The sequence below is a fragment of the Sebastes umbrosus genome, chromosome 18 (assembly GCF_015220745.1).
Source record: "Sebastes umbrosus isolate fSebUmb1 chromosome 18, fSebUmb1.pri, whole genome shotgun sequence".
NCBI classification, from domain to species: domain Eukaryota; kingdom Metazoa; phylum Chordata; class Actinopteri; order Perciformes; family Sebastidae; genus Sebastes; species Sebastes umbrosus.
In genome coordinates, this window is record NC_051286.1 from 11,050,941 (window position 1) to 11,076,568 (window position 25,628).

Genomic DNA, 25,628 nt, shown 5'->3' on the forward strand with positions numbered 1-25,628 from the left:
ACTTTTCACTGCCTGCCACTGTGGCAGGCAAGTATTTTATTTGTCTGTCACTTAGACATTTTATCTGCCACTTTTGAAATCTATGTGCTAAATGAAGAACTTTTTAGATCTGATGTCATTCAATATATCTTTTATATTGCTGTGAAAACATCTCCTTCGTACAACTGGACTTATTCAAGTTTCTCGCCAAAAACTACATTGTACGAGATTACATTTGAACACATCACGATAAAGTTAGAATCTACCTTTGCTCAATGGTCATTTTCACTGAGAATTTTCAACTGATTCTCTATTCCCATCTCTAGCGTTTTCCCTGTCTGCCAAAGTGGCGGATGGCCTGTCAATTTTCAATTGCTAATTTCAGACCCAGCGGGTAATTTTAAAAGGAAAAACATCCAATCTTCATTAATTTCTTGCCAACAAACTACCACCTGCAGTATGGTGCATGTTTAGCACAGAATACCAGGTTGTAAGAACCATTTCTAGTTACTTCTGGTGTAAGGTTAAGGTGTCTGTATACACTAGAATTACATCATCTAGGCATCTAAAATCCTCTAACATTAAGTCACAGCTATTACCTGAGGAAGGGTGAATTTAAGCAAAGTTCACAGTGAGAACGGATAAGATCCAACAATTACAAATCATATCACTCAAGTACAGTGATTTGGAAGAATCCAGGTAAACCGTTACTGTTTTATGTCATGACCTGCCATGTAAACGACTTTACAGTTTTAAGTATCCCTTATACATTAAAAAGATCAGAGTGCAATCTATGAAGCAGCATTAGGTTTTCGACTCAAACCGTCTCCACACACATGGCGATGCCCATCCCTCCTCCAATGCAGAGAGAAGCCACGCCCTTCTGACCTCCAGTCCTCTGGAGCGCGTGCAACAAGGTCACCAGCACTCTGCAGCCGGACATACCGATGGGATGGCCCAGAGAGATGGCGCCTCCGCTCACATTCACCTGAGCAGAGGAGGACAGAAAGCGTGAGTGTTACAATGCTGTTTTACACACAGTTCAGGCTGTTAACGGACACGCTGCATGAACATGACTCAAAGTGATGCGGGGCCGTGAGAGTTACCTTGTCTAGATTCAGGCCAAGCTCTTTGACCACAGCAATAGACTGGGCAGAAAAAGCTTCATTGATCTCAAATAGGTCGACTTGATCCAGCTGCCAGCCGGCTTTCTCAACCTGTCGGAGGAGAACAACACGAGAATAATAAAGACAAAGAAGCATTTTCTCAATTGTTTATCACATTTTGGTGCTTCTGATTTCTCACCGCTTTCCTGATGGATGGTATTGGTCCAGTTCCCATGATAGAAGGGTCAAGGCCAGCTTGAGCCCACGCTACGATTCTGGCCATGGGTTTTAGGCCACGCCTCCCAGCCTCTGATTGGCTCATTAGGACAGTTGCTGCTGCTCCATCATTAATACCTACAGTAAAAAATTAAAGCAGAGGCAGGCATGTGTTTGGTTAATGAGATAAACCTCAGTGACATCATCTGTGTCAAAAAATGATGGAGCACCAACTGTCAGACCTGAGGCGTTGCCAGCGGTGACGGTGCCACTGCTGTTCTTAATGAAGCAGGGTCTCAGTTTGGACATGCTGTCCATGTTGCTGCCGTGGCGAGGATACTCATCCGTCTTCACCTCCACCGGACCTGAAGATCACAGACCAATGTTACAGTGCATGCACATCAAGGGACACATGAGACGATGATAAAATCACTGAGCAACTCCTCGCCTTTTCTGGACGGCACCATGACCGGGACGATCTCCTGATCAAAATGTCCTGCTTTCTGTGCAGCCTCCGTCTTGTTCTGGGACTGGACGGCGAACAGATCCTGCTCCTCTCGACTGACTTCCCACTGCTTCGCCACATTCTCAGCTGAGGAAAATATATAAGAGGATTTATCACAACAATAAATACTCATCAAGTTGTGTGACGACCAGGCGTTTGTATATTCTCACCTGTGATGCCCATGTGGTAGCCGTGGAAGGCGTCTGTCAGGCCGTCGGCCACCATGGAGTCCTGCAGGGACGCATCGCCCATCTTCACTCCAGCTCTCATTTGCAGTGTGTGAGGAGCCTGTGGAGAGACCAGGACACAAACAGATAAGACACCTTATCGTTGAGGAAATATCACTCTTTTCACCCCTTGACTGCTGGAACACATTGGGACTAAAAAAATTCTGATTTGATCATTAGCATAATCAACGGCCCTAATAGTGCCATATAAGGCTACCTGTGGGTTTCAATTTTCATTCACAAAAAACTCTTGTATGACAAATGTCATACAAGAGTAAAAAGAAAAATATTCACACCCCGGAGTTTCAAGTTCTGTGGTTGGAAGCAGACAAAAAGATAACAGGTTTGACAGTCACTAGTCATATTATATCCGTAGTCTTATTTGAGTGTTCTGATATGAAATTAAATGCTAAAAATGCCTGAAAGAATTTCAATACCTACTTTGATTCTTACTTGCCCTGTGAAGAAGGGCAGTTCATGACTCGTACGACACGTCTGGACCACTCGAGAATTTTGTTTGTTCCTTATAATTAAATTAAAGTGTAACAAAATTTGTGAATGCTACAAATTCTCCTGAATCACCCGTACGTGACACTTAAGAACGAATGAGGTTCGTTAAAGGATTTACATCTAGGGTTGGGTATCTTTTCAAAATATTAATGTCAATACTAGAGCCATTTAGATCAAAATGTTGGTACTGATACTGAAAAGATTTTATACCTTAAAAAGGTAGGGTTGGTAGTGCTGTTCAAATATTTTTTTGTTATATTTGTTGAAATTCTCATTACATCCCGACAGCAATCAATAAATCAAATGCTCTGACAGAAAAAAAATCTGGTATCTGAGGCTGTCGCTGGTATATACACACCAGCAAAGCAAGTATAAAGTCTAACAAAAAAAAAAAATGGCACATTTTTTTATATGATCAGATACTATTTTATAAATTAAAAAGGTACATTTATAATAGGCATTTAAAGAACATGCCCACACACTCCATTATCCATCTGATCTGATTGCAATTTCATATTCCCCTCTGACGCTCCTTGTGTCCTAACCTACCCGGCTCATGCTCTCCATGCCCCCTGCCACCACCACAGCGGACTCTCCAGTCTGGATGGACTGAGCTCCCAGACACACAGCCTTCAGCCCAGAGCCACACACCATCTGGCAGCTCCAGGCCGGGACGGGGTAGGGGATACCAGCCCCAACGCTGGCCTGACGCGCCGGGTTCTGCCCCTGACCTGAAGGACAGAAATGGAAAAATACAATAGAGGTGAACACCAATGAGACAAAATGAGTGGAAATATGGCAAAAGAGAAGCCATGTCTTGCCAAACAACAACAACTGTTAACCCAACACATATTATATGGGATATAGAATACAGGACTTCTGTCACGCTTTTATCTCAGTGCTGAGCTGAACTTTCACCTGCTGTTAGGACGTGTCCCATGATAACCTCAGAGACCTCATCTGGCTTCACCCCAGCCCGCTTCAGAACGTCCTTGATCACCACTGAGCACAGGTCAGGCAGAGGGACAGTGGACAGAGCGCCGTTCAAGGACCCTGTGGAAAAATGGAGTGAGAGATATTGTAGCATGAGCACATAATCAGGGACACAGTGGAGGGTCAACCCACTTCATCCACCATGTGCTGCATTTTTAGGCCAACGCTGCCCAAATAAGTTATCAAATTGAAGTTCCTTAAAGTTGTTTTGTTGGTGTTGATTGTAGCGTTAAAACGATTAGTCAATTAGTCGATTAGCTGATAAAAAAAAATTAATTGCCAACAGTTTTGACAGTGTGATCTACATATCATATTTTATAACAATCATTTTGGACCCGCCAAAAGTTTTTTTAAATGATTAATTCACTATCATAATATTTTTTCAGGAAAAGCCATACTTTTATTAGCCACCTTTCTAAGAGTTATGTGGATGTATTATTATTATTATTTTTTGTTTTGTTTTTTGTTTTAAATGATCTGTCTAGATTAAAAAGTTAACAATAAGACCTTTAAGTTAAGCCTGCTATTTGTCAGTGTCATGTAGGGTTATCCTGCTGTTACATTGTTAACTTTACTGGATACACAGTGGCCTTGGCATGCTATCAAATTAAATGTATCACATCTTGGACACGCCCAGCTAGCTGTGACGCGCTGTTCTAAGTAACCAATGGTAGACCGCGCGTGCTCCGTGGCACTATGACCAGCCAGCCAATCACTGAGCACAGAACGCTCCGAACACATGAGGGAACCAATCAGAGCTCAGCAGAGACTCTCGTCTTTAATTGATGAATGGAATCAACCACTTTGCTACATTGAACATTCGAGAATTCATCTTTAAAAGCAGCTCATGTAAGTTTATACAAAGAAACAAAGATGACTACATTCATAATTAACGATGGGGCAAGCAAACAGTAAGTAGCAATGTTAGCAAAACTGTTTTAAATGAACGTGCATGGCTTTAAAGGATATATTAAACTTACCAATAGGTGTCCGTGCAGCAGAGACGATGACAACAGGCTCGGTGTTCATGTTGATGGTTGAAGTTGGAGTGATTCAAAGTGTTGTTCCTGTCTGCTCTGGTCTGTCCACACTGCTTCTGCACTGTGAAGCTCTGCTGTTGACACACTGCCTGGCTGTCCTGTCAGACCTGAACTATATGCATGTGTAACTGGTGGGGAAATACACCACAGCGCCACCATGTGTTTGGGAGGAGGAGTGCTCATTCTTTATACAGTAAGGCTCCCCATCAAATAAAATGTAGGCTAATTGTCTTCCTAAATATGAATGTTGATTATTATTATTATTGTTATGTAGGTTTATTATTTATTTAATTCTCATAATATTTTTATGATTATTATTTTGTGTTATATCATTAAAAAAGCATGTGAATATAAGAGATATTTATGTGTGTTGCAACGGCATACTTGCAAACCTTTAGACCTTAAAAAAAGGGAGGATTTCAAAACCAAAGTGTGGGGTCTGGGAGTCCTCCCACAGAAAACATTGGAGTCTCAGAGACTTTGTTTCCTGCATTCTGGTGACTTTAAAAGAGTGGAAATAACAAAATAATTAATACAGTGCAACAACATTTTATGTTAAACTTTTAATTTTACCTTTAACTCCCAGGAAAGAAAAACAGAATAATTCTCTCCTCTGGTGTGAACGTGGCGTATGAATCTCTAGCGTAAACTAATATTCATCAGTTTTTATTTATCTTTGTGTCATAAAAAGGGCACAACAGAGACTTTATTTTTTGAGGTGTTTAAAGAAACATTGTATGTCCACAAATACCCTCATCAACTTCTACCGGTCCACAATAGAAAGCAGCTTAACTGGATGCATACTGGTATGGTTTGGCAACATTACATCACATGACCACAACCTCCTGATGAGGACAGTGAAAACAGCATAAAAAAAAATGATCGGATCACCTTTACCACAGTTACAGGACATTGACACCACTCGCTGCAGGAAGAAAGCACTTTGTATCATGCAGGACACAAGTCATCCAGCATGTATACTCTGTTTTCTTATCTCCCTTCAGGGAAACGCCAACAGAACATTAGAGCTCGGACCTCTCGCCTCAGAGACAGTTTTTACCCTCTGGCGGTCAGGCTATTGAACAGCAGCACTAAATGAGTGCAGAGCTGTGGATTGTTTTATGTATGTTTTTAGATTGTTTTATAATTTTATGCTCAGGTATTGTCTTATTTATTGTAATATTTATTAAACATTAATACTTTTAGTATAGTATTTTGTATTTTTCAGCCCCTGTGGGGTAGATTATATGATGAGGCCTTTTAAATATTTATGCTTCAGCACAGCTAATAGGTTATATAAGTAATAATTTTTCATATTAATGTACTGATGGGTAGTAATAATGGGTTTCACTGTGTAGTATTAAAAATCTTTATTGGTATTTGGTCAGTACATGAAAAGGACTGAAGTCAGAATAATATGAACATCGCATATAAACTACTCACAATTCAACAGAGTCTTTTGAACAGAATTTTTTGTCAATGAAAAATTAAAATTGCATTAAAAAAGAAAAAAAATAACACAGGCCAACATCTAAAAATGACCGTGAATATTGCGAAGCTACTGTAATTCAGTGATTTTACTGACTTTTGACGATGAGTTACAACACCAGATGCCTGATTTCAGTGTCAAGAGCTCAAACGAGAACAGCATCGACATGCTCAAAGAAACAGCAGAATGAAACGTACTAGTTTTAAATCATACATCCACTCAATTCAAATCTAACATTAACCCATACCTGTTATATCCCTGTTTAGCAACACAAATGTGACAGAGGCATCACGATAGGCAAGGGGAGGAGGGTGAAAACAAAATGTCTTGGACAGCAGCGCTGTGTTACAGACTATGCATTTGTTGCCTTGTTTGTATATTGTATAAAAAAGAAAAGACAGTACATGTCAGAGTACATTACAAAACCGCACTGTCGCCCGTGCTGGAGTCCAGGCCGTTCTGAGTGTGCCGTGACCCTGCAGTCCTGGTGCCCTTGGTCACCAGGGCAGTCTTGTCCTCATGGGGGTCGGTGGTGGAGTCTGTGTCGTTCGAGTGCTGAGTCAATGACGTCTCGCTGCCTGTCGGAGAGTCCACGCTCTCGTACCCCGCGCTCAGCTGGCTCCCGAAACCCACAGGTCCTCCAACTCTCCCGGCGGCAGTCTGACTCCCCGACGCCTCCTCCGAGTGGTTGGACAGTTTGGTCTCAGTTTCACCGGGGCTGGAAACCATTGGGGACATGGGGAAGTCTTCCTCGGTGCTGCTGACCTCCCGGTACAGGCTGGGCGTGGTGGTCTCGCTCCTCTGGGATGAGTTGCCGTTGCTTGGTCCGTTGGAGACCCTCCCGTAGTCTTTGCCCATCGGCTCGGAGGGTGTGCTGGCCTGCTCGGGCTGGGCGGACGGTTCAGCGGACGAGCAGGAAGCGGCGGGTGAAGTCCTGCTGGGTCCCGCTCCGGTCAACGCCCCCTGAGTTTGAGTCAGCTGCTGACGAGAGTCTTTCAACTGCTGCTGCAGGACGAGGATGGTGCTCTGCATCCCCTCCACCTCCTCGTCCAGCTGGATGATAAAGTCATTCAACTCTGGGAGGGACAGATCAGGAACAAACAAAGAACAAAGTCAAAAATCAAAACAACATAGCATTTTCCACTTGGTAAAGATGTGGTGGCTGCTCATGTTCTCACCGTCTTGGCTGCTCTTGAGCTCCTCGCTGTACTTCTTCTGCAGGGCCAACTCCGCCTCCAGCTGGGCGATGCGTCCCTGGGACATCTGCCTACCCAACTCCTGGTTTTCCTGAATCAGCATTCGACACTTGGCCATCAGTTTCTTCCCCGTCTGGCTGCAAGGGAAACAAGTCTCACATCACGCAGTGAACCAGGAGACAAACACAACAGGTAAAGAGATGCCATTAATCTGTTCCAACTGCCTGATCCAAATAAACTCTCCAACCTGGCTATCCCTAAATGACTCTAGTCACAACAGGGGTTTCATTATATTCAAAGGCAATATAAAATTACTGACATAGACCTGTTTTGTACAATTAAATGTAAATTATTTTCTTGCAAAAGACCCAAAGCACTTACATTTTTCTCTAACTAAATTATGAGTATGTAATAAAAATATAAAAAGTCCTCACTGTGGCTGAAACCCAAAACAAGCTACCTAGAGCCACATTTCTATGGAACTCCATTCTTACACTATAACTTCATTCACCATGTTGCATGTTGAAGAAAAGTGAGCACTTTAAAAAACAACAGTAGCAATTCTGTCGTAACCAAATCCCCAAATTTACTGGCTACATCACGGAGTGTGAGGAGAAAGCAGAATAAAAAAAAATGTAACAGAATAACATTAGAATGACACACTACAAAAAAAACCTACAATTTAAATATCAAACCCGCAACTATGAGCAGCATAAAAGGAAATATTAGCAGCAGAACCAGGCACTGGTTTCGTGTAGTCATCACTTTAAACACACAGTGTTTCAACAGTTAAATCAAATCGCTCAAGGCGCTGCTTTCTCAACTTCACAACAGGTTCAGGAATCCTCCAACAGCCCAGCACACCTGTTATTTTTACATTAGCAGTTTATGGCTATGCTTTACAAGGCCCTAATCAAGAAGCCAAATTTGCAAACAAATGGGCATACATGTTATTTAATACCATAACTAACTGCCATCAATTTTGTCTATAAATGCCTTTGGAAGTCAGCTGGCAAGAGGAAAAGGAAATGTTAACAATAACAGCAAGTAACTCAGCGACTGTACCCGATAGAAGCAGTCGTTAAAGTGCTACCAGCTCAGAAATTACTCGTCATAAAAATGCAATCATGCACTGAACATTTAGTTAATTGCATTTCTTCTTGATAGTTATCATGACTACTAATTTCTCCAGAGGACTGGGAGGCTTAAAGGCTGTGTATACACTGCCAGCTCAAATCTCACATAAGTGTGAGAGTATAAATTTGTTTTAAAAGACAGGTAAACACACAACAGATTCCACATGTGTTTCATTCTGAAAGCAGTGGCTAAAGATCTGTGCCACACAGGTGAGACAAGAATGGTCTAATGAGCGCTTAGCGTAAATGGCTGAGGGAGAGATCGTGAGGTCAATCACAAAAATACACAGAAATACAATAAATACATTCTCATCAACTCATAACATGACTCGTTAAAAGACATTTGCATTCACAACTTGAAAACAGGACTCGGTGCACCTACAGCAGTGTGTTTCAGTACTTAATGAAGAATTAAGCTAAGCTTAATCCCTCATAAAAGTGCAAATAGTTATACAAGTGTAAACAAAGCCAATCATGCGTCTGGGTTCACACACACTGCAGTAAGTGTTTGTTTCGGAGGAAACAAGAGAAAGATCAAATGAAATGGCAATAAAAAGAAACAAGTCACAAAATAAAACATGTAAATACACTCTACCGTGAGTGGGCCCATGTTCAAAGACACAGGCGACTGGACCCTCATCCCTGAACCACAGTCCTCTGGACCGAGGATCTGGCTCCGCTCACAGTCTTAACACCATTTCTAGTGGCTCCTCCCCCCACAGTCTTACTTTTAATCCTACAAACTTTCCTCATGTTACTGCAATGTGTCTAGGCTGTCCAAAAAGTCTTTACGTTTCTCAGGCAGACTAAGGGGTATGTGTGTGGCGTAATCCACAGTTAAATGTCTTTATAAACCGAGTATGGGAATTGTCTGTAAAATGTTCAATTGCTGTTTTAGGCTAGGGATGCTCCCTGCCGGACTCAACCTCCACCATAACCCCCCTATTTAATATGTGAACTGTCTGCTTTGAGCTGCGGGGGCGGGGAGGGCATGTATCCGTGTCGGGAAGTGAGTGACCACCTCTTCAGGAACAGTCCAGACTCCTTCAGGCCCTTGGACGGTGAGGGGATACGAGGGGAGAGAGAGCTGAAACACAAGTGTCACCTGACCATACTGTCTTTTTCACTTTAGGGTTATGTGATATGTAGCTGGCACAGTGCAAGAGTACAAAAACAGTTTTGTTTTGCAGTGACTGGCTTTCTGTAAAGTCTGAGTCTCGTGGTGAGTACAGCATTTGTCAGCCTTCCCCCCCACCATTGTCCCTGCATGCCTGCAGTGAGAGTGAGGGTGGGGGGCATGAGGAAGTCTTGACTGTTTTTTTTGGGAGGGGGGGTTATTTTGATGTCTTTACCTATCAGGTGTAAATTTCCAGGCACTCAGTTCATTTTGGGCCTGCTCCAGTTTGTCTTTAGTCTGTTCTAGTTCAGCCTTCATTTTGAGGAAAAACAAGTTGATGGCCGGGTCCACCATGGATGACCGCAGTTGGGCCGCACTCGGCTGCTGGACTTGCTTGAGGTACTGGATCTGGGTCTGCAGAATAAAAGAAACAGGTGTTACTGACCAGCGAAGTGTAGTATGTCACTACTAATGAAGATCTTTTGTTTGTTATGAGCACCGTTCCTTTAGCGTCAGTCGATGGAGCCACTTTAGCAATTTTTCCCCAAAATCGGACGCACTAAAATATTCTGGTTCAGCTACATTTTTTATCAGATGACTTTTCAATCCTGAATGTCAGGAGAATAAACAGGGCCACGAGAGATGACTTAAGATAAGATCTCAAGCAATTTCAAGCTTTTTCAAATAGTGTAATCAATCAGTTTTATAGAGCCTCTAGATTTAGATACAGAAAATAAAAATAAAAATGCTTGGTTGGAGGATTAGTCATAACTATTAAGATTCATCTTATATTACATCAAAACCGCTTGAATTCTATATCAAAAGTTATTGTTAGATATGATTTGCTTTCCTGGACACACCCAACAAAGATCTATCATTCAAGGAAGCCCAGACAAGATTAAAGCAAACAAAAACTCACCTGCCAAAGTCACAGATATGATCACCTCAAATTTCCACAGAATTTATTTGAATATATTTACATGAGAGGAATAACTAATATCCCTCAAAGCTAACCATATCAGCTCAATGGTTAAAAGGAAACCTAACCTCTGCCAGTGTGTGTTCACCTCAGCTGGCCTGTAAGAATGGCATGTGCTGCCATAAATCCACTGGGTGATCCACTGAGCTGTCGATCTGATAAGACCTAGGGATGCCCTTCTTGACACATTTACCTTTAGCCTACATACCATGGCAAGGATTAAATACAAGGTGTAGTGCAGTGCTGAACTGGTGTCAATTAATAGATTAGAGGACTCCACCTTTAATAAATGACCGCTTAAGTTTTTCATTAAAAATTACAAAAATGTTGCTTGCTTTTTGCAATTTCATATCATTACTTACAGTGTTGTTTATGGGTTTTTTTGTTGCCATTGATTGGGCCAAGCAAGCAAGTTTAAGAGGAGGCAACTTGTGATGAGCATTTTACAACAGTAGACGTTTAACCCACGATCACTTGATTTAAAACAAGTCCAATAATTAATCAATAATGAGAATAATTTCAACTTCAAAAGGAGAAGGGGGATAAATACTGGGCGAAAATGTGAGTTATAGCTATCTAGACTCCTAACAACTTTTCCTGTGCCTGAACTCTTATGTGCATTTTGAACTCTACACCTGTGCCTCTTTTTATTTCAAAGTTCGATTGCTATTGATTATACTGTAATGTCCCAGTCCCTCTGTTTTATGTTCATAAAAACAAAAAATCAAGTAAAGTTAGACTAGATAGACTTGTTCAGAGTCAAGCAATTATGGCACAGCATAATACATTATTACTCATACTCATAGAGGAGCAGTAAGTATAGAGAACAATTTAATGAAAGCACCAACGGCTCTCCCATTGAAACAAATAAAAACAATAATCAAAAGCATGGAGAAAGTGGAAGAATAGATACATACTGTGCACTCTTGCATTTCCTGCTCCTTGGTGGCAAGTCGCATGACCAAGATGTTCTCCCTGCGTGCAGACTCCTGCTGCTGCTGCTTGAGCTTTTCCTCCGACTCCTTCAGGCCTGTCACATCATTGGCTAAGACGGGCGAGGAGAGGATAAAAAAAAAGAAAAGAAAATGCATCAGGAGAAACATCCATTTTTACAAGCAGCCACATAATGTAGCTGGCAAAGAGAAATCATGTTGGATTACATTCAAGTAACAGATGTACTTACAACATAGCTCGGTATATTTTGCCTCCAGGACCTGGACATATGCTTCATGCTGTTTCCACCTGAGAGGAGCAGAACATGGGTAAACATTAAACAATGTGTATGGTAGCATCAATTTTTATTTGTCTATATGTATTTATTATTTTAATAATCAATTAATTTAATATTGCCAAATAAACAGCCTGGCTCCAGCTTTTTAATTAAATATTAGCAGGTTTCTCAACTCTAATAATCTCGCACATGTTACATTTTGCACATCTACATTTGCACAATTGCTACCTACATTTTTTTTTATTTAAAAACAAAACATTGTAATTGGCACACTTTGCTAATGTATATAGTAGGTTATTATATGTTTATATTTTTTATGTGAGTTGTATTAGTTGGGTATATTTATGGTGTATTCCAATATTCTTTATATTGTGTATTCTATAAATATATTTCTTCAGTGATGATATGTACATTTTATTTACTGTTCAGGTGCATTGCCTGGATAACCTGCTGCTGTAACAATATTTTCCCAATTTGGAATAAATAAAGTATTTATCTATATCTATCTATTTCCTCCTATCACAATAAATTGATTTTGATTTTGGACTGTTTGTTGGACAAAAAATATATATTTGAAGATAGTAGGAGCAGAACATTAATGTGTTATTAATGTGTAAACCTTAATAACAGCTCAACCTAAATACATCCCCAACAACATCTCCAATATGCTGCTATATATCTATACCTTGTACACAGCTCCTCTCTGGTCAGAGTCTTCATGTCAGATTCACTGAGGCGAACCTGTAGAGAGGAAAAAAAACAAGAACTGGTTAGATAATCAAGAAGATTCAAGAGTTTTATTTGCAACTAAGTACATTTGAATTCTGAGCAGTTTACACAGAGTCAACTTTAAGAAAAGAAAAAAGGTAGAAAAGGCACAAGGTAATTACAGTACAAATATACACTAAAAATAAAACGCCTTCAGTAAATAAACTAAACTACCCTCTGCATAGGAACGATCCCCCCAGAATACAAATATAAAGTATATATGCTCCATGACTTGTGTTGTAAGGAAAAGCAGCAGAATTTGAAAATGTTTGGAAACCTTTGTTGGAGTTTATTGGACGTCAAGGGGCGCAGTCAAATTGAAATTGTTGTTTGTTTTTTTTGTTCTTCTTCTTTGAGGTATTTATTTATTTTTTCTTATCTTTTATTTTCTTTGTTAGATAATAGAAATACATGAAATGTCATGTCTCTCTTTCTTTGAAATTCTGACTAAACATTTCATTGTATAATTTAATTATTATTAGTCTGTCTGTATGTGTATATATGTCTATATGTAAAATTCAATAGGCGATTTAGAGTCTCTACATTTAACCTGCATCAAGCTAAAGAACGCTTTTGTCCATCAGTCCATCTTGTTGCTGAACAATAATTAATGTGCTGCTTAAGACATGTAAATCCAGAGGACAGATGGTAATTTTGTAATGGGTTATGTATGAATAATTGAAGTGTTTTTTGTCTGATGGGTCTTACTTGTCTGTCTGTCTATGGTAACAGTATGTCTATGGTATGTGTACTTTTTCTCAAACTGAGCTGCCTATGGATGCAAAATGAATTTCAGTGCAAAGTTGTATCGTATCGTAATAATAATATTGTTTAAAAAAAAAAATAAAATATATATATATATATATATATATATATATATATATATGCTCCATGACCATGTTAAAATAACTTGTAACTCTCAAAAATATATATAAAAAAAATAATAATTAATATATTTCAGACAATTACACAGTGGAAGGCAGCATATTGCACAGCATTACAGTTCAGGTGTCAATAATGGTATGGAGGTGAGGTGAATGAATTAATAATTAAGCTCCTATAAATAAATGGGTGGTCGTGACACATGATAAAAGCTGAACCAAGTCACTTCTCTCTCTTCTATTACAATTTTACAAAGAACATCCAGTAATCCACCTTTTTTTTATACATAGTGTTTATTAATTTCTGACCTATTTATTTACCTGTGCTGTTTTTAACCATTCTCTTCTGTCATACTGTATGTTTGTCATACTCTACTGTATCTCTGTGCTGCTTGTGTGGACTGTGTTTGTGTACTCTTGCTGCTCCTTCTCATCATTAGGCCTATATGTAAATGAGAAATTGGTTCTCAATTGATTTAACCTGGTCAAATAAAATAAATAAAAATAAAGCAGCTTGTAAAAGACAGCTCACCTTCTTGGGGAGAGGCTCCTCGTTGGTCATCGTGAACTCTAAAAGAGGTAAATAAGAAAGAGAAAGTCATCATTAATAACAGCTTTGTGGCATCATCTGTAGCTGATGGCTGTCCAAACGCAGCAAAATATGACATATATTAACTACAAATACTGTTCTTTCTGACTTACAAATGAACAAATGAAGCTAAATGATGTATAACAACCTAGTTAACTACATTATTAACCACATAAAAGTGAGCATGACAGTGAAGAGAGCTGCTCAGCCTACTGTTTGTTAGCTTGTGCAGCAGCAACGACGTGAAGGAATGGATAATAACGCTAGGTAATAATCACATTTAGCATCCTCTTTATGAGTAAGTAGACGCTATGAAAGTACAGTGTGGTTGTGGGTTATCTCCTTTATGTTCAGAGCTGGCAGCATGAGGTTCTTGGCTCTTGTTTTCGGGCTCCTTGTTATCACAAAATGGCGGTGAAGGAAATGACTCCCTCCCTTCTGCGCTCCTTTTTCCTCAAACTAGCGGGCTCTGTTTTTTAGGCTTGCACATTTCAAGGCCTTTAAAGCACTTACCGGGGTTCTTCTCGACGTTTCTGGATCCTCTCGGTTTCACTGATTCTTTTACGAGACGTTAGAGGAGCAACTGGGTTGGATTTAGAGGTGGATTTAAGTGTAGTTGAGCCGCTTCGGCACCATCATCTTCGTCACTGACGGGGGACAGACAGAGCTGCTGCTGCTGCTGCACTCGCGCTGCTGCAGAGTTACCAGCAGAGAGGAGGAAGAGAAAACAGGACCTCTCACTCCGATGCGATTTCCGGAGTCGAAAACGTGGCTGTGACGCATACTGGATAAATACATGAATGGAAATAAGATTGATTGAGTTTTTATTATTATTTATAGAAGTATATATAACATTACATACCCCATAGATTTATTAAATTATAAAATTATTATTATTATTTTTATTATTATTATTATTATATTATTATTATTATTATTATTATTATTATTATTATTATTATTAATAATAATAATAATAATAATAATAATAATAATAAATTAAATGTATTTATAAATTAAATATTATTTTATTATATATATTATTATGATTATTATTATCAATAATAATAATAATCATAATAATAATAATAATAATAATAATAATAAATTAAATTTATTTATAAATTAAATAGAAAACACCATTAATTTGTGAGGTCAAAATCTTTTTTTGGGGGGGGGTTGCTTGAAAAAATTTAATAAATAATGCCTGACATATGTGATTTCAGAACATCTCTGACTACACACATGCTGAAAATCAATTTTCAGCATGAAAAATGAAAAAAAACAATTTTATTATTATTATTATTATTATTATTATTATAATAATAATAATAATAATAATAATAATAAATTAAATTTATTTATAAATTAAATAGAAAACACCACTAATTTGTGAGGTCAAAATCTTTTTTTGGGGGGGGGTTGCTGGAAAAAATGTAATAAATAATGCCTGACATATGTGATTTCAGAACATCTCTGACTACACACATGCTGAAAATCAATTTTCAGCATGAAAAATGAAAAAAAACAATTTTATTATTATTATTATTATTATTATAATAATAATAATAATAATAAATTAAATTTATTTATAAATTAAATAGAAAACACCACTAATTTGTGAGGTCAAAATCTTTTTTTGGGGGGGGGGGGTTGTTGGAAAAAATGTAATAAATAATGCCTGACATACGTGATTTCAGAACATCTCTGACTACGTACATGCTGAAAAATCAATTTTCAGCATGAAAAATGAAAAATAATAATAAGAAGAAGAAATTAAATTTATATATAAATTAAATAGAAAATACCACTAATTTGTGAGGTCAAATTATTTTTTGGGGGATGCTGGAAAAAAAATGTAATAAATAATGCCTGACATATGTGACTTCAGAACATCTCTGACTACATACATGCTGAAAAATCAATTTTCAGCATGAAAAATGAAAAATAATAATAATAATAATAAATTAAATTTATTTATAAATTAAATAGAAAACACCACTAATTTGTGAGGTCAAATTATTTTTGGGGGGATGCTGTAAAAAATGTAATAAATAATGCCTGACATATGTGACTTCAGGACATCTCTGACTACATGCATGCTGAAAATCAAACATTTTTACTGTATCAATTTATGTCTTATTTTCCAAAATAAAAGTCCCTAGAAGTGCATGATTTAACTTTTTTCCATGGTCTAATATAAAAAAAAGGTTGTTTTGTTTTGTTTTTTTATTTGCTATTCAGGTGCATTGCCTGGATAACCTGCTGCTGTAACACAATATTTTCCCAATTTGGGATAAAAATAAAGTATTTCTCTACATCTATCTATTTCCTTAGTCTCCTATCACTATAAATTGATTTTGATTTTGGACTGTTGGTTGGACAAAAATAAATATTTGAAGATATCCTTGGGCTCTGGGAAAATGTGATTAATACTTTCACTATTTTAAATGACATTTTATAAACCAACTTATTAAATAAGAAAATAATGTGCAGTTAATGCTAAATCCATTTGTTGCAGAACTTTGAGTGACAGCATTAATTTATGTGTCCATAATATTAAAGTCTGTAGTCCTGATGAATTGCTAGATTAGTTATTCAGTCTTTATGGTTGGAAAATTGTGAACTCACCAATCATAAATGCTGAGGTGTCTTTGTTTTTTTTCCTGAGTGATTCATTTGCCTCAACATAGACGATATCAAGAGACGCACCGGTGTTGTGTCGAGTACAGTTTCCCTGTCGAGATTAGAGAAGGAGGCGCGCGTTCACGTAACGCTCGTCCTCGGCATGCTGTGCTCGTAACCCTGAGTTACTATGGAGAGCGATAAGACTCAAAACTAACTTTTTAAGCGAGTTTTATCCGTACAATGTTTTTTAATTATTATTATTTATTTCATTAGTGTCCAGTTATATTTTTGAAAATGTGTCATAACCTATGTTTTTTTTTAAAATTTTTACGTCTTTATTAACAACCAACTTCTGTTATTTCTACCAATAAATAATATTATATTTGTGAGAGTTTTCATTTTGAATATTGTAGACTTTTGAAAGAAATGTGTGCTCATTCACATAACTGTTTATAGGCTAATATATATATATATATATATATATATATATATATATACATAAATATATATATTTATATTATATTATATTCAATATAATATGCACATGCACTTGGCAAAGTGCAGAAATTCTGACTAAACATTTCATTGTATGATTTAATTATTAATATTGTTAGTCTGTCGGTATGTGTATATATGTGTATATGTTTATATGTAAAATTCAATAAAAAATATTGTTTAAAAAAAAACTATTCACAATTATTACGGCTACAGTTCATGTTATTATATATAATTTATTCACCCTGATATCGTATGTTTCAAAACTGAAACAAAGAACATATACACAACATATATACGCACACACACACACACACACATATATATATATATATATATAATTTTCCACTTGTGCAATTTTGTTTATAGTCTGTTTATTGTCAGTACTGTATATACTGCTCATATTTTTATACTTCCTTCCTTCCTCTAATGGTTCATATTTTGTTACACTTTGTTTAGCTCTTTTTTTTTACTGTGTTAGCTGATGCATCTTGTTTTTTGCACTATCCCCTTTGCTGCTGTACACTGCAAATATCCCCACTGCGGGACTAATAAAGGAATATCTTATCTTATCTTATCTTATTATATAGACATGAGCATATTATTTTTATTACAAAATAAACACTTTTAGGGAGAGTTGAAAAAATGTTACAGAAGAGGGGTGGGATAAAATACATAATATATTATGTTTGAATATATTTTATATATATCACGTTTTCATCACACATGTTATTACATATAACCTCTCAATATTTATGAAACTAAAGAGTGGTAGCAGCAATTGTCGCAGTTAAGGTTTATCTCACTCCTGTGCACTCTCGTCAACACCCCCCCAAACAGGACGATAATGGTACGGTCCGCTGTCAATTTGAAATAGCACATTTCAAGGGCAGTTATAACTAGTGTGTGTTTCTACTCCTGTGAACACTGTTATGATGAACATGCTGTGCAGAGTCGGACAGATACGCAGGTAAAAGTGATATCAACTTGTCATTTAGTGCCTCTCCAAAGAGCACAAGGGATTAGGACAGCTGCTAGCAGAGATAGCTCATGAACTTGACTCAGGCTTATTCAGTGCTGCTAGCAGTTAGCTAGCCAGGATGCTAACTCAGTTAGCAGCTAGACAAGGCTTGTTGTTATGCACCAAATGAAGGGTTTTGTTTAACTATGGCACACTCATGGCCTTCCTTATGACTTGTTCATTTAAAGTTGTTATATTTGGACACACTTGTTCATACCTAGCTAACTCTGTGCCATCAGCTCAGTCACCTAAGTAACTCAATGTTCACAACCAACACCAGAAGATCAGGTCACTTCAAGCTTCATATTGTGCAATTTAATCACACAGGCCTCACTGTTAGCTAAGTTATTTCTCTCCATATATATATGGGAACCAAATTGTGCAGTTAAGATCAACTGTTTGCCACTACAGACATCCACTAATTCACAATTGTGGAGAGAATTTGATTGGAAAAATCATTTGTTTCTTCATTAACATAGAAAGCAAGCAAATTCTAAGGCAACAAACATGCTGGAGACAATGTGGCCATACAGATGCAAATCATGCACATATCTTCTGGAGTTGCCCAAAAATAGATCCATTTTGGGACAGAGTGAATTCAGTATTAAAGGAGGTATTAGGATATCTAATCAGCAATAAATGTTCCATTTTATACCTGGGTAATATAACTAAAGTGGTGCTGAAGGAAGATCAATACTTGGTTCAAATCCTACTCACAGCTGGCAGAAAGGCCATTACAAGAAAATGGCTTGTAGTGGACACCCCCAGACTTAGTCAATGGTTAGACATAGTACAGGGAATATTTGTGATGGAGAAAATGACTTATTCTCTAAGAGTGAAAGAAGAGGAGTTTAACAGGAAATGGGAAAAATGGATTAGGTATAGAAATAAAGACATAAGCACTGTATAATTGTATTGACAATACTGTAAGTTATTGGAAACTGTTTTAATAAGAAAATAACCCTGTATACTGCACCATCAGTTGTAAACTGAACCCCTCGTTGCACTGTTGCAAGTTTCGTTGTTATATTTGTGTTTTATTTGTGTATGCATAAAAGCAATAAAGACTAAAGTGACAAAAAAAAAAAAAAGATCAACTGTTTGCCTTTCCTTTTGACTACTCTAAACCTGACCAAAAGCTGTATTTTTATTTCCAATGGTAATGGTTGGTCCTCTGCTTTTTGTTCCAGGTGTGCAGCCAGCCTCAGCCAAGCTGTAAACCAGGTAGCTGCATCAAGGCAGAAGCACACGCTCCCTGACCTGACCTATGACTATGGAGCCCTGGAGCCCCACATCAATGCAGAGATAATGCAGCTGCACCACAGCAAGCACCATGCCACATATGTCAACAACCTCAACGTCACAGAGGAGAAATACCAGGAGGCACTTGCAAAGGGTACAAACTCACATGAACAAATCAGGGAATGGCCTCAGTATATTAAAGAATTAACGACATCAAGTTGTAATTTTGAACATCGAGTTTTAACATTTATGTCAGGAAAACATTTGATTGGTTCCTAACTATCAATATATTCTAAACTTGTCCTTGTATTTGTATTCATGTGTATCACACGTTTCACAGATCTGATGTATTTGTATTCACCTGCATGTATTTGACTTGTATTTTAGGCGATGTGACGGCACAGGTTGCCCTCCAGCCTGCTCTGAGGTTTAATGGAGGAGGCCACATTAACCACACTATCTTCTGGACAAACCTCTCTCCAAACGGTGGAGGCGAGCCACAGGGTAAGGCAGAAACTCATCCAATACTTTGAACAGCTGGTCTTCTCTTATTTTTCCTACACTGCTTTGCTTTGTAGTTAACTTAAACCTGCGTTAAGCAACACATTACTCTAATGTGAAAGGGTTGCTAGTAGAGTTGGCAGCCACCAATATAAAACATAACTAGCGACTCCCAGTGAACAAGCTCAGACGAGCTGAAAATACTGTATACTACCTTCCCAAAACATAACAGCGGAGAGTAAATTAGTTGTGGCTAGTGAAGCATCCTGTTGCACCTGTCTGTGTCACTTCTTGTAGGGGAGCTGATGGAGGCCATTAAGCGGGACTTTGGCTCCTTCCAGAAGATGAAGGAGAAGATGTCTGCGGCTACAGTGGCGGTTCAGGGCTCGGGCTGGGGCTGGCTGGGCTACGAGAAGGAGAGCGGAAGACTTCGTATCGCTGCTTGTGCTAACCAGGATCCCCTGCATGGAACTACAGGTCAGTTGAAAACAGCTTTGAAGTAGAGGTAAGACACGTATGATACAGAGCCATCAGAGTGACTGTTTCCTGTCACTGACCCTCAGGTCTCATCCCCCTCCTTGGTATCGACGTATGGGAGCATGCCTACTACCTTCAGTACAAAAACGTGCGTCCGGACTACGTTAAGGCGATCTGGAATGCCATCAACTGGGAGAATGTGAGCGAGCGTCTCCAGACAGCCAAAAAGTAGAAACTAATCCTCAAGTATCTCTTTTCACCCTGACCTGGGTCAAATAGTAGTTGCAAATAATGTTCAGTTTGACGTTGCATGGAGCACCTGAGTGATGGTGTTTTTTGTATTCTGATTTACGACCGTTTGGACTTTCAGATGATCAGCTGCTTTAAATTTGATTAAATTAACTTTAAAGTATTTACCGTACGTTTACCCTGTACACACACAGGTTGAAGCAAACTTTAAAAAATGATTTGCAATCGCTTTTTATCTCAGGTCTTTTCCCGACCTCTATACGTTCATCAAGCGCACAAATTGGCCACCTTTCACATCAAGGCTGGCTATTATTAATCACACCCAGATATTGGCTGCCATACATGTACACTAGGTGTCCGATGACCAGAGTGCATATTCAGTGGGCTTTGTCTTTGTCAGAATAAGTTGCACTAAAATCAGACAATATTATTGCAGTCCATGTTTTTGATGTAATATAATAAAATTATATTTCAATTGTACAATCTTGATGGTTGGTGCTTCATTCTTCTATTTCTATGTGCTGTGATAGATAATCCACAGTTATGTACGACAGAGAGGGCTACAATATAACGATAAAGATCACTGTTAATGGGTGTTAAACACGGGTCATGGAATTTCAAAATAAAATAATGGAGTCAAGCGTTTTACAACATTTGGTGAGGAATGTCAGATATTTAGAAACTAGTCCACTTCAAAGAGCTCTCCCTGGCTGTAATTCTCAGCTTTCATCTTGTATGGCGCTACATGATGGCTATCAACATTTATTTTCCCACTACTTTTTTTATTTTCTACAGCACGGCAAGTTGGCTTCAGTCCAATCAAAAGATTTACATTTTAGCAGTGCTTGCTGAGAAACCACAGCCCTGCTGATAAGGTCATCTCACTTGTGTTTGGAGGACATTAAACACTATATCGAACTGAGATGCCTTAAACCTCATGAACCTGCCTGAGCTGAAATATCAGACTTAAAAAATAGTTTTTCGATCATGTAGTACAGTGGTTCTCAACCAGGGGTCCTTTAAGGAGTTCCAGGGGTATACTACATGATCTGCTCTGCTTCTTTACAGTGTTACCAAAAGAGGGCAGTGTTTCCCAAGCTTTTCTGCCGTAGATGCTCTGTTCAACTCATTGAGATGAAAGCACACATTTTCTTCGCAACAAACTTTATTATCAAGTGCATTTAAATGATGAATGTATGTGACTTATATATTTCTGGCATTGGCTCAGACGGTCTTTCAAAAGATCATCACCTCTTCATCCAAAACAATCCACAGCAGACTTTAAAGAGCTTTAGCAGAACGCTGTATGTGACTTATGAGTTTGGGGTTTAAAAAAGTATCAAAGTAATATCAAGGACTTTACTTTAACTGTACAAATAGTTTCCAGCTGGTTCGTCTCCCGTCATCCAAGTGAGTCCACTCTTCCTGTCAGTGATTAGGACTGACCAGTTTGCCAGTGGGAATTTCACATTCCAGAGATCTCTCCCTTTTCCTGGAGCTGGTGTGATGATGTAGAGGTGGACTGGTTTTCAGTGGATACTGTGAGTTCAAGCACATGGTGACCAGACTCCAATTGTCAGGCTGAAATCGGCACCCGTTTGATTGTATTAAGTTATGCATGATTTTAGTTGACGTTGTCTAACTGAATGAATCTGATCAATAAAAATATTGGCGTAGTTTGACTCCATTGTTACACGGATAATGATTGTTGAATCTGACCTACAGGACTTTTGGGACTTGTATATCAAAAATACTACTGAAAGCAGCTGCAGCAGAAAGCCTGTGGGAACCCAGACAGACTAATGACAGCTGACTTCAGACCGCTTTTGGAATAAACGACAAAGAATAGCTTCAAATTTATCAGAGCCATAAATACAAGTAGACAAACTTTTCATTTGGGAGACGTTGCCAGCCTTTAAAAACAGAAGTCTCCCCATTTCTAAGAGGATGGTTTGTCTAAATGTGGCCTACTTTTGCTCTGTAAAGATTCGGGTGTGCCAAAAAATTATTTCCCTCTTCCACAACTCGTAAAAACGATGGAACTCACTCAGGATAAAGTTTCTTTAACCTCTGGAAGGGAAGAAAGGAAAAATAGTGGGACTGAGTGACTGACTAAAACTCTCTGAAGTCTGTCTGTCTTCTTTCAACCCTCTCTCTGTTTCTCTCTGTAGTGCTCTTTCCTAAAAAAATATTTTCATGCAATAATCTTAAAGTAACACATATTCAGCTTTGTGGCCATCAGGCACTTAAGGAACATCCATTCAACCTTATTTTAACACATGTTGGTCAGTGTTAGAAATAACTTTCAATTGCAGCAAAGAAGACTTCAAGCACACACACACACACACATATATACACACACGTTTGGAAACACGAGTTCGCTGTTGGTGCGGTTTCTCAGTGGGCTCACACAGGCATGCATGCAATGAGACTCGCATGTGGCTTTTCTTTCACATCCTTTTTTTCATTGTCAGGGTATAAGTGGTGGAAGTGTGCTCCCATCCCATACTGTATTCTTTACTGATTCAAATTATGGCCTGCATGACCACACACAGAGGCTTTTATTTTTCTTCTTGCATAGCACTATCAATGTTATCCCATATTTCTAAGATAAAGAATAACATAGAAAACTTCAAAAATAAAAGCATATTATTTATTCATTCTTGTTGCCTATACCTATGCTTCCCTATAGCCTTATGTTGGGTTTTTTAACACGAGACTATGTAAAAGTCCTGACAGACGGATGTATAGATGGTTGGATGAATGTAGTAACTCAATAGATTAGGGGTTACCAGGGGGTAGTCCTTCTTGCTGGTAGCCATCAGGCTCCACAACCAAGGCTGACTCCCACATGGAACACCGCGCGGATACTTTTCCTTTCTTGACACTCGCCATGGTGCATGTCAGCGATGAAACGTAACTGCTACCTGCCAAGCTACATCGCGGAAGGACGTGTTATTCGGTTTTATGTGATTTTCTTTTATCGCAGAAAATAAGTAATTGCGGTTGCTTTTTTTGTATTTATGAATACAAGTTAGCTAAAGGGTTAGAAGGTTGTGAACCCCATGCTCTACAGCATTCACACCTGCACAGAGCGATTAATACTTGGCATTAGCCTCCAAGCAAATCTGATATCCAAGCTGTGCATACTTGTCATATGACTCTTTCAATCTCTTCTCTGCCTCCCCAATCCTTGTAGCTTTGTCATCACATTTCTAGGCTCCAGACTATCCTTCTCCTTGCGAAGCTGTCCCACATTGTTCACTGATGTGAACCGCTTGGGCTGTTTGCTCTACACAAGCTGTCATTGTCCCATGTGGACTGGAAAGCCAAAAGAGAAAAAGTGAAGTGTCAACATTAAGGAGGTAAAACTTTCCAGCATTTGCCATCCGTTGTTCCTGGCAGAGAGGGTGACGGAGCTAAATTCGGGGCACCCGTTTGGGTCCGAGCCCGAGTCTGAGTGCTTTAGAGAGGGAGCCCTCCACCAGGCGCTGGGAGCCAGGAACCAGACATTTCAGTGGGTCTGAGGCTGCAGGGTTTTGTGGGAAACTTTTGATACCTCAGTCTGACAGGGTGATTGATTCATCATGGCTGCGGAAAAGACCAAGCAGACAGAAAAAGCATCCTCAAGAGCTCGAGTAAAGTATAGGTGTATACAGTATATTTCATCAGCTCTCTGTGACCTTACTCTTCTGCCTCTTATAGTGTTTCATCTGACTGTTAACATTTCCACACCTGGACATTTCTCTCCGAGAAAGTCTTTGCTGCAGAGACAAGAGAAGAAAAGATTGTTTTAGCAACAGGGCGTGACCGTGTCTGCTGGGTAATTCTTCTCAGTTATGTAACAGTCACTTGCAGCAGTGAGTCTAAAGGCTTATGGACATCGTTTAGAGAGCCGAGTGTGATAAATCACTGCAGGCCTGGGGTCATTTAGGTTTATGTGGGATCGATCCAAGCTTGACAAATCCAGACGGAGATCACTGGCTTTTCTTTTAAAAAAGTGAACTCCTCTCCTCGCTGCCAAATGTAGCTCATACAAGGACAAAAACTGTAGACCTAAGATCCTTGTATTCATAAAATGAACAATAATTGCACACATTTATACTCTTAAAGCCTCACCTCCACATTGGTTTATGAATGATTTTACAGGCTTACAAATCAGTGAAACTGGAGCACTAGCTTTGAAGCTTATATGTGAAAAGCTTTCTAACCCAGACACCTCGTTTTGTTGTTTAGAAATTATTTCCTTTGCCCGTATTTTCTCTTTCCATATCCGTAATTTCTGAAGCTGCCGTCTCCATTTGTGTATTATTCATCTTGGCAATTAAGCCTGTTGGAGTTTTATTCAATAATCCCATTGGATTCAATCAAGAGAGCGGATAAGTTTTTCTGTCAGAATTTGGCCGTCGTCGCTCATCCTTTGCTGAGAGTCAGCACTCAGCAGATCCTCTTTGGCCGGGCGCTCAGGATGTCGGATAGGAAGAGACTAAAAAGAAATGAAGAGTATCTGGAGGATACCCAAAGAGAATAGCAAATAATAATAAAATAATAAGAGTATTATAATGCAATTAGGGGACTTCAAGTGCAGCAGACTTGATTTCCTGTCTGGGACGGAGGTGACGCCCATAAATACGATCATATCAGTCTCTCCAGGTGGCCTCTTACACGACAAAAAACTTCCATAAACACATAAAAACACCCTTCCTTTTCTCTCTTAGGAAAGCCAGGAAATAGACAAGGTTGCCATTAATTACCATGTGCCTAAAGGATTTACTGCTGATTTACTGAAATATAAACACACATTAAACTAGAGATTATTGCTAAATGGGAGGTATGTGTCACCCCACCAAGTGTGGGAAAATACAGCATCTGAAAGAGAGACATGTGTTTGGAAAGATAAAATCCAGTGTCCATCTATATTTATGGACCTGGTTATCTATAGCATAAAGTATATTTAAAGATAGAATTGAGTTTATTTTGTCCTCCTCTTTGGCTCTGTGCAGTGTGTGTTTACAGTACATTTGTTTCTGCGTGACTATGTATAGAGCAATCC

General features: G+C 38.7%; 3 protein-coding genes and 1 long non-coding RNA gene across 5 annotated transcripts; 2 read left to right on the forward strand and 2 right to left on the reverse strand.

Moving 5' to 3' along the window:
* Positions 1-659: 659 nt before the first annotated feature.
* Positions 660-4,565, reverse strand: acat2 (acetyl-CoA acetyltransferase 2). Its single transcript, XM_037750046.1, has 9 exons — positions 4,517-4,565; positions 3,462-3,596; positions 3,093-3,274; positions 1,977-2,094; positions 1,750-1,893; positions 1,544-1,666; positions 1,285-1,439; positions 1,086-1,196; positions 660-967 (listed from the first exon to the last, which is right to left on the reverse strand). The coding sequence occupies exons 1-9, from the start codon at positions 4,563-4,565 to the stop codon at positions 797-799; spliced, it is 1,188 nt and encodes a 395-aa protein (XP_037605974.1). The 3' UTR covers positions 660-796.
* LOC119476651 lies at positions 3,591-4,818 on the forward strand. Its single transcript, XR_005204057.1, has 2 exons — positions 3,591-4,447; positions 4,523-4,818. It is a non-coding gene; the product is annotated as an uncharacterized LOC119476651 (long non-coding RNA).
* A 1,113-nt stretch (positions 4,819-5,931) lies between these two features.
* On the reverse strand, positions 5,932-16,719 carry LOC119476627 (WT1 associated protein). Of its 2 annotated transcripts, XM_037750040.1 has the most exons (9): positions 16,594-16,719; positions 14,476-14,746; positions 13,906-13,943; positions 12,410-12,465; positions 11,677-11,735; positions 11,411-11,538; positions 9,750-9,928; positions 7,244-7,398; positions 5,932-7,141 (listed from the first exon to the last, which is right to left on the reverse strand). In XM_037750040.1, the coding sequence occupies exons 3-9, from the start codon at positions 13,933-13,935 to the stop codon at positions 6,483-6,485; spliced, it is 1,266 nt and encodes a 421-aa protein (XP_037605968.1). In that variant the 5' UTR covers positions 13,936-13,943; positions 14,476-14,746; positions 16,594-16,719; the 3' UTR covers positions 5,932-6,482. The 2 variants fall into 2 exon arrangements, with proteins under 2 accessions (XP_037605968.1, XP_037605969.1); XM_037750041.1 differs by lacking the exons at positions 14,476-14,746; positions 16,594-16,719 and adding an exon at positions 14,284-14,357.
* A 1,183-nt stretch (positions 16,720-17,902) lies between these two features.
* On the forward strand, positions 17,903-21,052 carry sod2 (superoxide dismutase 2, mitochondrial). The gene is made up of 5 exons (XM_037750054.1): positions 17,903-18,055; positions 19,297-19,502; positions 19,736-19,852; positions 20,147-20,326; positions 20,413-21,052. Exons 1-5 carry the CDS (start codon positions 18,018-18,020, stop codon positions 20,556-20,558), a joined length of 687 nt encoding a protein of 228 aa, XP_037605982.1. The 5' UTR covers positions 17,903-18,017; the 3' UTR covers positions 20,559-21,052.
* Positions 21,053-25,628: the final 4,576 nt, after the last annotated feature.

Coding starts and splice junctions, on each gene's coding strand:
- acat2 (XM_037750046.1), bottom strand. CDS start 4,565: ATGAACACCGAGCCTGTTGTCATCGTCTCTGCTGCACGGACACCTATT. Junction 3,597..4,516: donor TGCTGCACGGACACCTATTG/GTAAGTTTAATA, acceptor ATTTTTCCACAG/GGTCCTTGAACGGCGCTCTG. Junction 1,440..1,543: donor CACCGCTGGCAACGCCTCAG/GTCTGACAGTTG, acceptor TTTTTACTGTAG/GTATTAATGATGGAGCAGCA.
- LOC119476627 (XM_037750040.1), bottom strand. CDS start 13,935: ATGACCAACGAGGAGCCTCTCCCCAAGAAG. Junction 11,736..12,409: donor AGAGAGGAGCTGTGTACAAG/GTATAGATATAT, acceptor TGCTCCTCTCAG/GTGGAAACAGCATGAAGCAT. Junction 11,539..11,676: donor AAAATATACCGAGCTATGTT/GTAAGTACATCT, acceptor CGCCCGTCTTAG/CCAATGATGTGACAGGCCTG.
- sod2 (XM_037750054.1), top strand. CDS start 18,018: ATGATGAACATGCTGTGCAGAGTCGGACAGATACGCAG. Junction 19,853..20,146: donor CGGTGGAGGCGAGCCACAGG/GTAAGGCAGAAA, acceptor CACTTCTTGTAG/GGGAGCTGATGGAGGCCATT. Junction 20,327..20,412: donor TCCCCTGCATGGAACTACAG/GTCAGTTGAAAA, acceptor ACTGACCCTCAG/GTCTCATCCCCCTCCTTGGT.